The sequence below is a fragment of the Argiope bruennichi genome, chromosome 5 (assembly GCF_947563725.1).
Source record: "Argiope bruennichi chromosome 5, qqArgBrue1.1, whole genome shotgun sequence".
Classification (NCBI taxonomy): domain Eukaryota; kingdom Metazoa; phylum Arthropoda; class Arachnida; order Araneae; family Araneidae; genus Argiope; species Argiope bruennichi.
The window spans coordinates 15,020,966-15,038,039 of NC_079155.1; the positions used below are offsets into that span (position 1 = coordinate 15,020,966).

At 28.9% G+C, this 17,074-nt stretch overlaps 1 protein-coding gene across 1 annotated transcript in view; it reads left to right on the forward strand.

Moving 5' to 3' along the window:
• LOC129968817 (uncharacterized) overlaps positions 1-12,630 on the forward strand; it is a 30,679-nt gene extending 18,049 nt beyond the window's left edge. Inside the window, exons 2-3 of the mRNA XM_056083084.1 lie at positions 10,204-10,362; positions 12,140-12,630. Of these exons, the coding sequence (XP_055939059.1) occupies positions 10,204-10,362; positions 12,140-12,363 (383 nt within the window). The 3' untranslated portion in view covers positions 12,364-12,630. The remainder of the gene's footprint in view (positions 1-10,203; positions 10,363-12,139) is intronic.
• The last annotated feature ends 4,444 nt before the right edge of the window (positions 12,631-17,074 follow it).

Below are 17,074 nucleotides of genomic sequence, written 5' to 3' on the forward strand. Positions count from 1 at the left end.
TCGGCATCCTGAACCATTCATCTTTCTAGAGCATTCATTATCTACAAGAGTCAGTCAATGAATCCTGTTCCAGGTAGTTGATTTAAATGCAGAAATCCCATCTTTCATTCAACCTGACGAGCAGACAAACCCTTCGTCTTAAATTGAGCGGAAGACGGAGTCCAATCCGTCTTCATTAAACGACAAACACTAACCGTCGGAGAGCTTAATGATCATAACAGGGGCGGCCGGATCGATGGGGCCTACGTGCCTTTTGCCCGTTTTGAAAGGCCGCCTCCTTGGGGAAGCTGGGATGACAGGAGAGATCAGAAAGCGCTCTTTTCGAATTTCGTTCTGACTTCTCTTGTACACTAAATCAATGATTCTGCACGTAATGACGAATTCTTTCAAGGCAGATGGGGATGTTTGAAGGCGTGTGGGATGGGGCAAAGAAAATGGCATCGGAGAAGTGTGGAGGCAGAAATGTCTTGACTTCAACGTGGCATGAAGGCTGGGATAGGGAAGGATGTTTATTTATATTTGACAATTATGTTGCATCTGGAAGTGGATCCTTGCAATTGTTTATTTAGTTTAGAAAAGATGCTTAAAATCAATTTGCATTTTCTGTTTGGAGTGAAATGGAATGGTAATCAAACTTTTTCTTAAGTTTCTTTTTATTGTATGCTTTGGCAGATTGAGATAATGTTACCAATTCCATAAAAATTTCAATTTCTTGAACAGTACTTTTTTAAGCCTCTTTTCTGAAATTGCTATTCAAGTTAGAAACAATTTGGGTCAATAACTTTCCTTTATAAATATAAGGGTTGCAAGTTAAAAAAGACGCTCTCCAAGCGAAAAGGGGGAATGAACTGTCGAATGAATTTAATCACAGATTAAATAAAATCTATAAACTTTATCATAATTATTATACTAATTACCCTTTTAGCTTTCTCTTACGCCAGGAGGTAAATATTTTGCCTTGTCGTATAATGAAGACCGACTAGGAATTTGAATATCTTCTTTTTGCCTTTTTGTATACTAAATATACAGAAGGTGTTCCAATTATCAAAATAAATAAATAAATAAATAAATAAAAAAATTCAAGTCTCTAGTCAGTTGAATAATCTCTACGTTTTAAACCTCTGCGAGTTAAAAAAAACACATTTTTGGCCATATATCTGTCTGTGGAAAGATAACTCAAAAACGTTTTGATGGATGAAATTTGATATATAAAGTTTACATTACATTTGCATTAATATTATATTTTGAATAATCATACATTCTATAATGTGTTTAAAATTTTTATTTTTTATCTCAATTTTGATACACGAATATTTTAATTTGAAATTTTTTCAAAAATGAACAATTTAATTTTAACATTCGTTTTGCTATCTGAACTTATTTAGAATTTTTATTTTTCTTGGTGGTGCTTTTTTGCATACAGTGTCATTCGGTACTGATATAACGGTTTTCTTTTGTATTTTGTAATGCAATTATTTTTGTACTCAAGTTCCCTTCCGCCCGGTGGAGTGCACATTAAACTACTCAGTGAACTGTGACTACGTGAGCAAATAAATAGATATAGAGTATTAGCGATAAGAACACATACCAAACTTCATTTATTTAGCTTATTACATCTTTTGAATATGACTTTCATATATGTATGAGTAAAAAAAAAAAAAAAAAAAAAAAAAAAAAAAAAAAAAACCATATGCTAAATTAAACATTTCTTTGCGTTCCTGAATTGTCATGTTCACATGTATAATATTGAAAGACAGACTTTCAGTAAATAGATTTTGCAAGACGTTAAAAAAACGATTTTGGTATTATAATAAATATCTGTGTTGGTATTATAATACCCAATAAATTTGGTATTATATAAAAACATATAAAACATAGCATAACAACATGCATATAAAAATCAATAAATTTGGTAATATATATATACCTGATTTTGGTATTATAATCAAATTTTATCCTTTTAGCAGGTTGCAATTTTAAATTTGACAAAAGATCTCTATCCCAAAAAGACCTACATAATTCCAGTATATATATATATATTTTCATATTCAAGGAGAACGATAGAAAGCTGCACAGAAATCGCGAATCAAGCTTTTTGGCAACTGCAATTATTTTCTTTATTCAGATTTGTATGAAAGAAAGTAAAAAAGAAAAACGTAGTTATTTTAAATTCTTTAATTAACTTTTATATTCTCTTGTAATGGTGCCGAGTATTCGTATTCTTGCTATTCCGTATTAATTATAACAGCGAACTGAAAGTGTACATAGCATTCTAGCTCGGGGCTCAAACAAGAGAAATCAGCCTAAATAGGTGACGTCCAGCTCTTAGAACTTTCACATGGAAACATTCGAAGTTGCTTGAAACAACGTCAAAGAGTTGATGATCAAAGGCAAAATTGACAACAAGAATTAAATAGAGAACAAACCACCAATGACCAAGAATTAACTACTTTTATGTTGCTGATTTTAAGCGCAGAATTCAAATTTCGTTTGATCGAAAAGAGTACCCAATTCATATTCTCAACTTAAAATTACTTCAAACAACGCCAGTGAATTGATGATCAAAGGCAAAACTAGAAACAAGTATTACATGGAGAACAAAACACCAATGTTCTGGAATTTTATATTGCTGATTTTGAGCGAGGAATTAAAATCTTGTTTTATCGGAAAGAGTACTCAGCTCATATTCTTAGTTTTGAAGTTGTTTAAAATAATGCCGAGTTGATGATCAAAGGCAAAAATTGGCGACAAGAATTAAATAGAGAACAAAACACCAATGACCAAGAATGAGCTACTTTTATGTTGCTGATTTTGAACGGAGAATTTAAATCTTGTTTGATTAGAAAGAGTATTCAACTCATATTCTTAGCTTGAGGTTGCTTAAAATAATGCCGATGAGCTGATGGCCAAAGGCAAAGCTAACAACAAGAATTAAATGGAGAACAAAACACCAATGTCCAGGAATCAGCTACTTTTATATTGCTGGTTTTAAGCGCAGAATTCAAATGTTGTTTGATCAGAAAGAGTACTCAATTCACATTCTCAGTTTGGTTATAAGAAAATAAAATTCGGGAAGGATATTAATCATCGCGAAATAGAATGTTGGCTTAAAGCACTGTAAGTGGCACATCAGCAGCCTGGAGCTTATCTCGATGTGATTTGGTTACCTAAAAATTATTTTATAATCATTAATGAAAATTAATTATTAGCGGTTATCGTGGATGAAAGATCAAACCTGCTTGTCCAATCCACTTTTCTAAATGAGTTCTGGACATCTGCCTTAATTTCTAAAGAGTAATAAATAAAGGGCGATAGGTATTCATTTAGGCATTCATTCATTTCATTTCATTCGTATTAATATAGGCGAAAGATCTTTACTATTCAGAGGGTGGCTTTCATTAAGACAGCCAAGGGCAAAGCAAAACTCTCGAAGGTCAAAAACCCAAATTATGATGATGAAAGCCAAGAAGGTAATTTCGTGATGTTAGAGGAAAGCAAGACAGTTGCTCTCTAAAAGCGTTTTGCGCTTCATTTAATGAAATCCTTTTATGGGAGGATTTAATTTCTCTTTTATTATCCCCTTCAGTGCAATTCATATGATAATAACGATATATTATGCTTATAATAATTCTCAAAGCATCCATTTGTGTTTTAAAACGTTTTTGCTGCAACAAATGATGCGGTCGACTCAGCTTTGCTAAGAAAATAAAATTGGCTGTTTTTATTTAAGAAGAATGCCTTTTGACCTCGAAATTCATAACAAGTGGGCAATAAAATGAAAAAAAAAATATTTTTGAAGGGCACTCTACTTAATTGCGACAACGAATAAAATAAAATTTCGTCGTATCAGCATGGAATGTTTTTCAGATATCTAATATTGTCATTGAACTCATGTTTACAAACATTTCTGAATTTATTTGACAATAATGCTATTCTAAATTGCAATATTTTTATGTTGTGGAAAATTTGAAAAATATTTATTTCATATCGAATTTTCTTTTTTTTTTCTTACAGAAATTTTTATCCCATTTTATTTTACAAATTAATTGATTTGCTTTTTTTTCATTTAAAAAAGAAATATGCAAAATTCTAATGATTCGACATACGAAGTTCGAAAATGATAATAAAACCTAGATTAGCCCACTTTTAGCAGGTATATCAATCCATATTAAAATGAAACTGAAAAACAATGCCGTGGTACAGGCTACTTGCAGCTCATGAAGTCAAAACATTCTTTTAATTACGAAAAACACAATAGTACAATGTAATTTGACATGTCCGATTTTTTTTATTATCCTTTTTCTATGAATTCATAGGTGCTTCTCATGTGATGTCCTTCCAGCTGTAGTATACTAATACTGACAGAATTCATTTCATTTGGTAGCAAAAATGCTCTGGAGGAACGTTTTCATGTTTACTATATACAAAACCACAGAAAAATGTAATTTATTCTTTAAAAGTAATAAAACAGGAAGTACAGATGACAACAAAAATCGTACTTGCACAAATTTGCAGCACAAAATAAACAGTAATCCACAATTTTAAACAGCCGTAGTCCGAACAAAGTCACTCAGTTTGCAAAGCAATCAAGATAATCGCTTTCACTCCGAAAGACTATAGTAGTGGTGGTGGTTTAGGAGAGCCCGCTTCAGTCAGAAGCTATCTCCTGTATTGGCGGAAAGTTGGATTAAGTGGCCTTGCTTTTCAACGAGCATTTCTTTTCTTTCAGTACAGTATTTATGAATAATAACCTTGAATAGTAGTTTTAGTATAAATACGGGCCCATGCGCAATTATATTTAAAACATAGTTCAGTAACGGTTTTTTACAGGTGCTATGATGTTTCACTTTTGTGAAAAAAGTGCACTATTTTTAATTATTGACATTATATACACACTTTCTCATATTTGTATCCTATTCAACCATTTTGGTTTCTGGAATATTTTGGCCTTGACCTGTTTCATTAATTAATTTTATCTAATAAGATAAACACATTTTTTTTCAATCATTCTCAATCCTTAATATATTTTAATATATCTATATTAAGAAAATAGACAATTTTTAAAGAGACTTATCGATAGAAATGACTAGTCATTTAGTAGATAGGTATATACCTACTTAAATAGATAAAATCTGCAAACCTTGTTTAAATCACTATTATTTTATTTTTAAACTTTAAATTCAATAATGATAATTTAAGAATAATATTTTTAAATTAATTTTATAACTGCCAGTTTTCTAAGGTTTTTAATAATAAATAAAAAATATATTAAAAATTTAGGTGCTTCAATTTTAAGGAATTTTATCTTCCCACTTATTTGAATATTATTAAATATTTAAGATCCAAATTTATGCTTTAATTAATCTAAATAATTATCACATTGGTATAAAACAGTTATTGCTACAGAATAGCATTCTGTTGCCAATTTGTTAAAAATTACAAAGTTTACTCAAATATACATTTCTACGTAGATTTATACAGAATATTTCCTCACTGCCGAACAAAATAATGTTGTATTCATTTTCAGCTAGGAAAGTGTGTGCGATTGTTTTAATTTATTATTACTTTATTTTAGTTCAATTATTTTTGGGTGAAGTCTATTTGAAAGAAATATTTATAATAATCTCACGACTTTTGAGCATTTAATGAAATTTGTCTCATCCATACATTTTAAATCTAAAATTTTCTCCTTTTTTCTTCATTCTTCATAACCATCCTATTCATAACTATTTAAGAATTGCCAAATATATTTAAATGCTAAACTATTATCTATTAATTAAGATAAAAAAAGCATTTAGTATCAAAAATCTCTAAAAGGTGAAAACATGAATTCCAAGAAAGAAATTTACTATAAAAAATTTTCTAATTAGCTTGCTTTTATAACATTAAATCTTTGCTTTTTATTTAGATAATAATTGTTTCAGATTTCAAAAAAAACAGTTTCAGGGGTCTTCTGTTCTTATTTTATCTAAAAAAATGTACAAACATTCTCATTTAAAGGATATTTTTTTAAAAAATTAGCATAGGAATAAATTAATTTTTCTCTATATTATATATAAATTCACATTTTCTTTAATTTTTCAAACTAAATTGAGATATAAATGTTGGAATTCATGAAATAAATTTATTCTTTAGAATTTTAATATTTGTATATCATTTTTGCAATCAAGCATGAAAAATTGTTACTACAAAATGACTATAGAATATTTTAATAGCTCTCTTCAGAATCTTCGATACTGAACCAACACCTAATTTAGTCATATGTTAGCAACAGATACATCAGTGGTGCCATCTTGTGGCTGCAGGATATTACACACGCTTAAAATAAATCATTATTTTAAAAGTTTAACTTTAATAAGATGTTTTTAATTTAAAAATAAATATTTTCAATTCAGAAAATGGATTTAAAAAAAAATTAAAGAATTTGAAAAAAATTATTCACTTATTTATAAAAATTTTCTCATATAATTGATTTTAATAAAATAATAATTACTTAACTAAAAAGACTGAACTGAATGCTAACGCAATGAAATAGAATTCATATACTTGTGACACAAAAGAACAAAATCTTTTGTGTGTCAGTTAGCCTTCATTATAATAAACTCTTGTCTTTTTTTCTCTTTACAATTATGTTTATATTTTAAACAAACCCTCTTTGGCAACCTGCTGCATCAAGAATAATATTTGCTAAAAATTACAATTAAATATTTCGCTTAACCATGTCTAGATCATTTTTCCATTCTTCTTACCAATGTTTTAGTGAGTCCCTCGCAACAATTTTGAAGGCTAATAAATATACATATTGTAGAAGATGATTAAGAGGGTAGAATCAGAAAGTAATCACGCATTCTTTGACACTTATGCAAAGCTGCATTCTTCTAAACGGTGCTTTTGTATACGAGATTCCGTTCATCATCTGTGATATAAAGACATGGCTTTTGAGTTTGCCGGTATACAGAGATATACTGTTTCAGTGTACTGCTGTACAAAATAGTACTAACCAACGAGTTTCTAAAAATGTTGGATCACATATTCATAGAAAATTGCCACTGATGAAAAATCCGTTACATGAAGAATTGATTTTTGCCATTTCAAAAGTGATCGTTTTGAAGATAAATATTTCTTTCAGGATTAAAGCGACATTCGTCAGTCCAAATTATAATTCTCCAAAAATAAAGATGTGATTTTATCTGAAATTGAATACAATTGTAAAATTCTAGACCATATAGTTGTCTATGTAACTGCTGTAATAGTTCATGGACTTCATGAATGATGTACAGATGCCAGTTATTATGTTGACATATTCCCTATACTATCATTTTTAGAATGTTAAGCTTCAAATTGAACTTTCATATACTAGCATGAGAGGGACTTGAAAAATAAGTCAAAATGTCAATTTCCATATTAATTTGTATAATACCTCATCTTCATAATCTCTCTTCAGAGAAGTAAGTATCCTGTAGCTTTTTTTACCTGGATTAAAAAAAAAACACGCCGCTTATAGTCTTGTATAATTAGAGCAGTATTATAATTACCTACAGTATAAATCGGAAGCGTTAGCATAATCGTTCCAGGCATTCCTAGTTAAGAAATACATCATTCTTTTAAAAAGTGCACAGTGGCTAGCAAAATTTTTATTTTCTTATTCAGCTACCCTGTACTTCTGTAGGACATCTTAAAAGTTCAGTTTCACAAGTTTTTTTTTCCGTTTCGTATACAAAGTCGAAGTCGCAACTGTCGACTACTCAAAATGAACAGCATTATGCAAGATTAGCAATTTTTTTAAGTCATGATGATTGAATGCTGTACAATTGTACAACTATACAAATATATTCATATTCATCACATTTCTGAAATAAATGTTTTCATCTAAATTTGTGATTTATGCCCTAAATTTAAAAATGAGTATATCTCACTATTTTATAAATAAAAATGTGAAACTTTGTGGGTGCATAGATGAATGTAAGGGAAACAGTACAAATCGACATTTTTAATCTATGGGGGACATATAAAAATTAAATTTTTGCAACTTTATTTTTACTTTCTGAATATTTTGATACTTTTTGTTTGACGAAACCTTGCAACTGGAAGCATATGTTTAATTGCAATAATCAAAGAAACAAATGCTTGTTCCAATTTTTTGGGTTAATCTGCATATTTACAAATGTATATGTATAAATTTGGTAATTCTAATTCAAACGTTCTTGTCTGTACAGCGACAATAAGATATACACATGCGCGAATGTACGCGAGCGCACACACGTACTTATCTTTATTATTAGTGAAAAACTATGAAATTATTTTAATGAAATACAAAAGTTTTACTAAAATACACTTAATTTTTTTTTTGTAATATAGTGTTCAAGTGTGAACGATGAAATATTTTTTGTATTTATTCTTGATTTAAATTCACATTTAATTTCATATAATGTTTTGTTTTTTCAAATGCATAACTTATAGTCTTTTTTAAAGTTAATACTTAGTTTTATTTATAATTTCAATTAAAAATTGCAAATTTCATTTCATCACTCCCATTTAGATTTTTCTGGAGTTTGCTAATAAAAATTCTGATTCATTCATTTCTTTTCGAGAGTATTCCAAATGCATTTCCGTGGAAACCTAATTAGTTTAAAAACATATTTACTAAAGTGTACTCAATCAGTTAAGCTTTATCTGTTAAGAGTACGTGGCCTTTAAAAATTAAAATTAAGTTTTAAAGCTGATGTATTATTCTGTGGTGGTAACTTCATAAACCAGATAACAACCTCCGGAAAGGTGTGTAAACTTTTGTCTTGTGGCTTTGTTATTCGCTATGAACCCTAACGTTGCGAGTTCGAATCTTCAACTTGCACAATGCCTTTTACTTTAGTACTTTACCCGTTGAAAAATGCTTCAGAAATTATTGATAAGTGAAAATGTAAATCCCCCAACAACAACAACAAAAAAGATATATGTGTTATATATTTTTTATCTGTCGTTTTAGCAATATAATCATATGTTTAACATTTATAGTGTAGTAATACTGTTTTCAAATACGGTTTCATTGAATTTAGTTCATTTACTTATTTAAATTGAAGAATTCTTAAAAATGAATTACGAGCGACTATTATTTACTTATTTGAGATTCGGCATTGAATATGAATAGTAATCAAGGCAGTTTAATGTCTCATTTAAGCATCCTTTCTAAAAGTTAACCCTTTTGAAGTTATAATCAATACATGATTTGCACTTATGTAATAAGCACAAAGTAGGCATTCATTTTTACCCCTTTGTTTTTATTCATTTGTTCATTTTTTCCGTTCTACCAACTTACTTCCATCTCTTATTAGAATATAGACTTGTTCATTATGCGCATGCTCAGTTGAATTGTAAAGAAATTTAAAACAATGTGGTTATTTTATATTACATAACAACACTTTCTAGCAACTGAAAGGCTATTTTAATGTGTTTGTGAAGCTATTTAATGTATTTAAGCTTATCCAGTTTCTGACTTGGCATGGTAACTTTAAAGCATATTTAAAACACTTCCATTTGTCGCCGACTGACAGATGTTCGTGCTGCAGAGGCGCAGTTCAGGATGTCAAACATTTGATATTTGAATGCACCAACTGTATTCACGAAAGTCTTAAACTTAGGAATAACCTTCTAATAAACAGTATAGCTTGGTCTTCTCATTTATATGTCTTTGTACAGAGCAAATAATCTTATATTTCTTTTCGTACATATATTAATAGTAGTTTTCCCCTTATTATTTAGACTTTATTTCTGTGTGTTTGCCTACATATGTTTGAATATATTCTTTCATGCCTTTTGTATTCGTATTTTGAATATTTTATTTTTATTCGATCATGCTTTTCCAATTGTATTATATCATTTACTATATGTTTCCGTTGGTACGTGAACAATTTTGTTTTATTTTTTATTTGTATTTGTGTATTTTCTTGTTTCTCCCTTTTTTTTATGTTTGTGTCTGCGTCCTTTGCATTTGAAATTTCTTCCACTATTAATTGTGCACTGACTTATGTTTGTAAGCCTTGTGGTATACTTTTTGGCACACAAGGAGTTTATTCCTCGAGAATTAAAAAAAAAAAATGTATTTGTGAGTGTCAGAATTATTGTATTACTTCCTACTGCAATAATTTCATTTTTTGAATGTAATAAAATATTCTGAAAGGAGTTTTGATGTGCATTCATTCCTTCCAGGCGAAGGCCTTCGCTGCTGGGAGTGCAATTCCAAGTATGATCCTAACTGTGGAGAACCTTTCAAGGAGTACACGATTGCTCTGGTAGATTGCAGCCAGAGGTTTCTCAAGCAAAATATGGACGCCAATGCAACCATTTGCAGGAAGATAACACAAAGAGGTAGAAAATCGTCCTCGTATTTTTAAACGATATTTTAAAGATCTGTTTTCAGCATCTTATTTGAAGATTTAGAGTTTAGAGATCGTGATGTCAAAGAATATTGTTTTTAAGCACTTTCATATAACTTAATTTGTTTCATGCTTGTAAGCATTGACTTTTGCAACCGATAATTCATTTGCTTCCTGATTTGAAATTTTGGATATTTCTGTTTATGATGACACTATATTTTTTAAATATGTAGCTTAATTGTTAATTAATTGATTAACTTAATTAAATTGTGACTTCACACAGGTGGTGCCACTTATTATTGGATTTGAGAAAAAATATTTCTGTATTTCCTTGTATTTATAATAATTTAAACAAAAGTCTTACAAGTAGAAAGTAAATAAAATAAAAAAAATTACTCTTAAGAGTATTGATAAAATAATTTTTTTTGTTAGATTAATTTATTTGTTAAAAAAAGGAAAATAATTATTGCATAAAATTTGTGTAATTGAGGATAATATCCAAGTCAACACTTCATTCACTTAATTCATTTTAAATCACTCTAATTCGGAAAGATGGAGTTTCAAAACGTTTAACACTTTCTCTACGTGAATCGCCTTTATCAAAATCATTAATTCCATTTCTTAGTACAGATATTTGTATGTAGTCATCTGTTGGCAGAGTAAATGAAAAAAGTTAATCAGCACTACTACAAATCCGCGCTCGAAAAATAGTCGATGCGATTATGGGACATCTTATTAAAACATACATTTGGGGGGAGGGTGAATATAATCTGTCAGTATGTGGCAATAATGAGTAATCAATATCCAGTTCGTGATATACTGCATGGATTTTTATTTCATTATCGATAACTTCAGAAATAATTTTTCAGTTTTTCTCAAATTCTTTTGATGTCGTATTGAATAATTTCGTCAAGTTTGTTCTTTACATCTCTTAGAATCCAATAATCGATTTATAGTTCTATGAACTAATGTCCTATTAAAATAAAGATATTTTAATTGCTAAAAGATTTTACCTGCTGAAATTACAGGATTAAAGTGCTTGTTAACCAATATCTTATTCTATCTTTAAAATAATCTTAAAATTTTGCTTAGGACAATAATTCGTTTCCAATGTCGGAAAATTGCTAGATGCGCAGTTACAAAGATAAATCGGTTTACCAAATGATTAAAAGCAATTCTTATTTTTTGGAATCTTACGGTATTTAATTACGATCATTTGTGTATCCGATAATGGAAACTACAATAAATTATTTTAAAGAAATTATTTCTAAGATCGGATCTAATGGATCGGATCTAAATAAATAACTCCCCAAATATAACTGAAACAAATTTCTTTTACCTCGCGTTTATTTAATTATAAATAAAATATCAAATTGCTAAAGAAGGACCAATTAATTCATGCTCACCATATCCATGTGGGATACCGGGTGTCTGTTAAGCCGCCTTTGAATCTGCCTCGATAACAAGGACGGGACTTGAGCTGAAACTATGATATGCCGAAAGGAAGAAAATTTAACTCACAATGGATTTAATGATCACCAGAATTTAATAAACTGCAAATCTATGGTAAAATCGAGTTTCGAATATTTAAACTTCTGATTTCGAAACCTAGACTCGATCACTAGAACTAAGAGTTCTGGAAAACTAAAAGAGAATGGGAAGTTACATGCTAAATGATATGCATTTGTATGTTTGCTATGAATCGATTACTTTATATTATACAAAAGGATTATAATTTCAATTCACTGTACATTTAAATTATTTTGCAGTACAAGGTGATATGCGGATCATTCGCAGCTGCGGATACTACGAACCAGAATCCGCAGGTACCTGCATCACAAGAGCTGGAACCCACCTAGTGTTCATGCATTACTGCCAGTGCGCGGGGGATGGATGCAACAAGTCCTCGTCCCTCAACGCACCCTCTACACTGTTGCTTGCCTTCATACTGACTTTGGTGTTCGTTGCTTCGAAGTTGCGCATCTGCTCTTGAATGTAAAGACCTCAGCTTTCAGAAAAGAAGCATCCAATATCGCTTGCCAAGTGAGACAGTGGTTTTGAATTTTGCTTCAGCTTAGTATTCATTCTGATTGGATGAGATAAATGAGAACATGGAACTGGTGAACATTCTTTTTAGATGTGTATGGCTGAGATATAATACAGTACTTTGAAAATATCCTTAACATAAACTACAATTATTATATGCAGGAAAGAAATAGAAGGTGTCCGAGTGTTATTAGATTTATTTAAAAAAAAACAATGTGAAAAAATTCATAGAATGAAAAACAAAAATTTTACTGGAGTAACTTGCAACCAAATAATCAATTAAATTTTAAAGTGAGACAGTAAATGTAGAGTTTATCCAGGAATATGTCCAAAGGGTATTTGATTTCAAGCCATGTATGGAGAAACATTTGAGAAATTGGTACAAGTTGCCTAAGTTTCTTCCAATTAATATAAAATATTTAATGGACAGAACATATTATTTATATTACATGGGGAAAAAAGATAAGAGAGTTAGATCAAGCAAGCAAAGAGGACATGGAATGAAACCTACACGAACTTACGATGGAATACTCATTTAGGTATTTTGGCTATAAATAAGAATCATCTGCTAGGCTGTGGGAAAAGCAACAGAAAATAGCTACAATACATAGTTTTTTTTTCTTTCAAATTTAATTTTGAAATGAGTCCAATAATTCTCGGACATACCTCATCATTGGTCTTCTTCAGCATTAACAGAGCTAAATATTTCGATTCATTATTCCCTGAATACAATAAGTGAGATATATTTCATCATGGGTAAAAGCTTTAATTTTATGAACAAAACAGAAATATATATATATTATGTTAATGAATGTCTGAAAAGTCTATTATTCTACGAATGAAATATTGTACTGCACGTCGTATATATTGTATGTTACAACCGAATTGTATTATATTTAGAGGATCTAAGAAAGTTTTCCCAACAAATATTTTTCTTAAATCTACTTATTAGCATGATTTTATTGCACTTTATTATTCTTTTATTACTTATACTATACAGCCTGTTTAGTATAAGTAATAAAAGTTATATTTTATAATAATTTATATATTGAGCATTATTTTAGGAAATATTAATAAAAAATCAAATATTGTAAAATTTAAAAAAAAATTAAAATTAGCTAAAGAACATTTTAACCTTTTTAACAATTACAACTTATTTTTATTTCAGTGACATTTCATGACTAAATTTAGCTAGATATTTCTGAAAAGTTTATAACACAATAGTAACATACAATAATTTTCATTACTGAATGTATTGCGTATATTTTAAATCACATTTCGTGTATTATAAATTTTATTACAATACATAAAAATTAAAATGACCATCTTTATTTCAAGTCCTTTAGATCTTAAATACTTTGTAAGGAAATGATCAAGTTTTGTTTATTTATTCTTTTATGTTCGATTCTTGTATAGTTTGATTTTGGATTTTGTAAATTGAATATATTGCCTTTTGAGAAGCATAGTGGCTGAAGTCAGAAATTCATCTTCTGGTAGAAATAATATTCGAAGGTAATTTCTTTCTTTTGTCGCATGGCGCCATCTGGGGGCAACGAGTTGAGATATCTGACTCTTTTTCTAGTGAGAAAAGATTGATTTAGGTGTTATTTCATTTAGAAGTTTCCTATGCATTCCTATGCATTAACTCGCAAATTGATTTTTCTTTCGAATCTTACCACAATGATTCTCAGCAGGCAATTTATGCTTACAATGTTATCTCCTTAGCTTTATGCGTTATGCACTATCGAATACTTGCAAAGTTAAAAAGATAATTTTTACACTGCAATGCATAGGATAAATCGGAATCATGGTAAAAAAGATGCATTAACGACGTTACGACGCTATAAAGAAGCTTCACTGCATATTGTTTTCATATTCAAATGTTTAACCCTTTGCGCTCGAAAGAGTAATTCGATGCATAATTATTCATCTAATACAAGTTTACTGCTCCGAAAAATAATTATATACTTGTTTATCGAATTTCCTCAGAAAATTACTTTACATCTTCTTACTACTCTGCAGGTATTTTGAACAATCAAAATTTAAAAAAAATAAATGAAATGCCAAAATGATGCACCGTTCTAGATAGGTGCCTAAGATGAGATAGTCGAGTGTAAAAGGTTAAAATAAAGCAATGATGTTTGATATGTTTTTTCCATTGTAAAGATTAAGGGACCGAAAAATCATGACATACCTTTGATAGAGTGACTTTTTTAACTAGATGTACGCGAATTCACTGAAAGCCTATACGATATTAAATTTTAATTCCTGTATAAAATTTCTAAACATTTTGAAATTCACATCATACCTGCAATATTTAGAGCAATAAGAAAATTCCTCTTAAAAATATTTAAATACAAAGAATTTTTGTTTCTTTTCAAACAAGCATTTTCATCCGGCTGATTGATCTTATGGAAGAAAAGAGGAGATTTATAAGAAAGTTAGATTTCTAAGAAATAAATAAATTGTATGATGCAATTTGATCAAAGTCAGACTTAGCTCTATTGTAGTTTGAAAATGGTTTTAGATTCTACTAGCCATAATTTTGAATATTATATAAAGTGTTTACAAGGCTTATACTGTAAATATTGTTACTACATGTTGCTAATCTAGCTAACTTTAAACTGTATTTTCTTATAATATTTGTTAAACTATGTGATCATCTAATTAGAGATATTAGCTATGCACTTTTTATGGTCTTTAACTACACATTTGAAAATATTGTAAAACAGCGGATCTATACATTCGCTGATCTAATAAGAAAATAAGAAAGTGGTGACCTAATTACTTGAAAATAAAATCCATCAAGGATATCAACAAGCGTTAAATGCATATACAATTGTGATTATAAAGTAAAGGGAACAATTAAACAGACGCAGCAGTTGGTTATCCATAGAAGATGATTGATTTGATAAACAGCTTGCCTTCGGTTGCCATTTTTCAGAACTGTTAATGGTCGCAATTTGTATGCCCTTAAGAACAAGTCGAATTACTAAATTTATTTACTGCCATCTATGCATTTAAAACTATGGAAACTATTTTGTTTGAATTCAAATATTCCACAAGTTTTGTTTTTCAATTTAAATTTTAGTGCAAGATGTAATCAGTCCTCACGTAATATGAATATATATATAGCACTTAAGCACGTCTGTTCAGAAAAAGAGAAATAGAATTCTACTTTAATATCCACTTTCTTCTAAAGTGAAGTTCGTCTGCTTGTAGTACGATAAATACTTCCATTCTAAATTTCATTCTCAAAGTATTTCAATCATATTACTTTTCATTGATAATGGTACAAAAAAATCAATGAAAAGTGTAGATGATTAGTTGAAAGAGCTCAAAATTTCAAAATGTCTCTAATGTCTTTCATTCTAAAATTTTGAAACTAATGTATACTAGTGTTCAAAAAAAGCTCAATTGTTCTATACTTAGCACTCATGTTTTTTTGTAATTCTACTTACATACTGAAATTCCAATTTTATATTGTATTTGCCTACAAAGCTTAGATAAAAATGTATTTTATATTTTACATTTGTGTTTTTTGAACACTTGTAGTATCAGAATTTATTATCATAATAAATTTATTTCAAAAATTGAAGTTGCATTCATCTTTGAATATTGCAGGTAATACAAATGAAAATTCTATGCTTTCAAATATAATGAATTCAGTAAAATAGCTATAATACATGAAACGAAACCCATATTGAATAATTATGTAGGATGCAATTAAATCATGGAGAAAAATATCAAAAATATATTTTGATATACAATATAACTTATTTTAAATGAGAGTTAGCCATCTATTTCCATTTAGAAAAATGCTCTGAATGTTTAAAGAATTAAATTTTGTTATTTGAGGCAATAAATATGCTAATAAAAACAAAATTTAAAATTTTTTTACATTCGATCATATTAATCATATTTAAAAAATATAGCTAGTACATTAATATTGTGAAAACAAATTCCATCGTTTTATGATTAAAATGACTGAATTGTGAAGCTTTGAATAATAATATTTTAGACTATTTCACCTATTTCTTGATGTAAAAAAATCCTCCAATCAAAGCACAACTCTATTCACGAGGTGGTCATTGATTGGATTAAAATAATAAAATTCAAAGCTTTATAATTCGATCAGATTTAGTCATAGAAGAATGGATTATTTTTTTGTTTAAAATGGTAGAATGTAAGGAATATTTTACCACATATGATTAATAGGACAGTGGATAATGTATAAAAATTTTGATTTCATAAGTTTTCAGCAATATATTTATTAATTGAATAGCACAAAACATAATTCGCTATGTCATTTAAATTGTTTTCTAACTAGAAATATATGTCTATCTTTAGGGGGTTTAATAATTAATCAGTGATTATATTAGAATGAATAGACTGTAATATTTTTTTATAAAATATTAAAAAGAAAATATCAGTTTACATTTTTATAAAATAAATTATTGCATTATAAATCTTATTTTACATGATAAATTGGAGTTTCTTAAATTTTGCAGAATAGATTATACATAATTAATTTATGGTTTGCAATAACAAACTTGAGATCAGTAGAACAAAGTTTGGTTCTTCATCATACACCTGCACCCAATTTAATGTTATATTTGTAGAAATGAAACAAACAGTGAAACAAATTCTGAATTCAA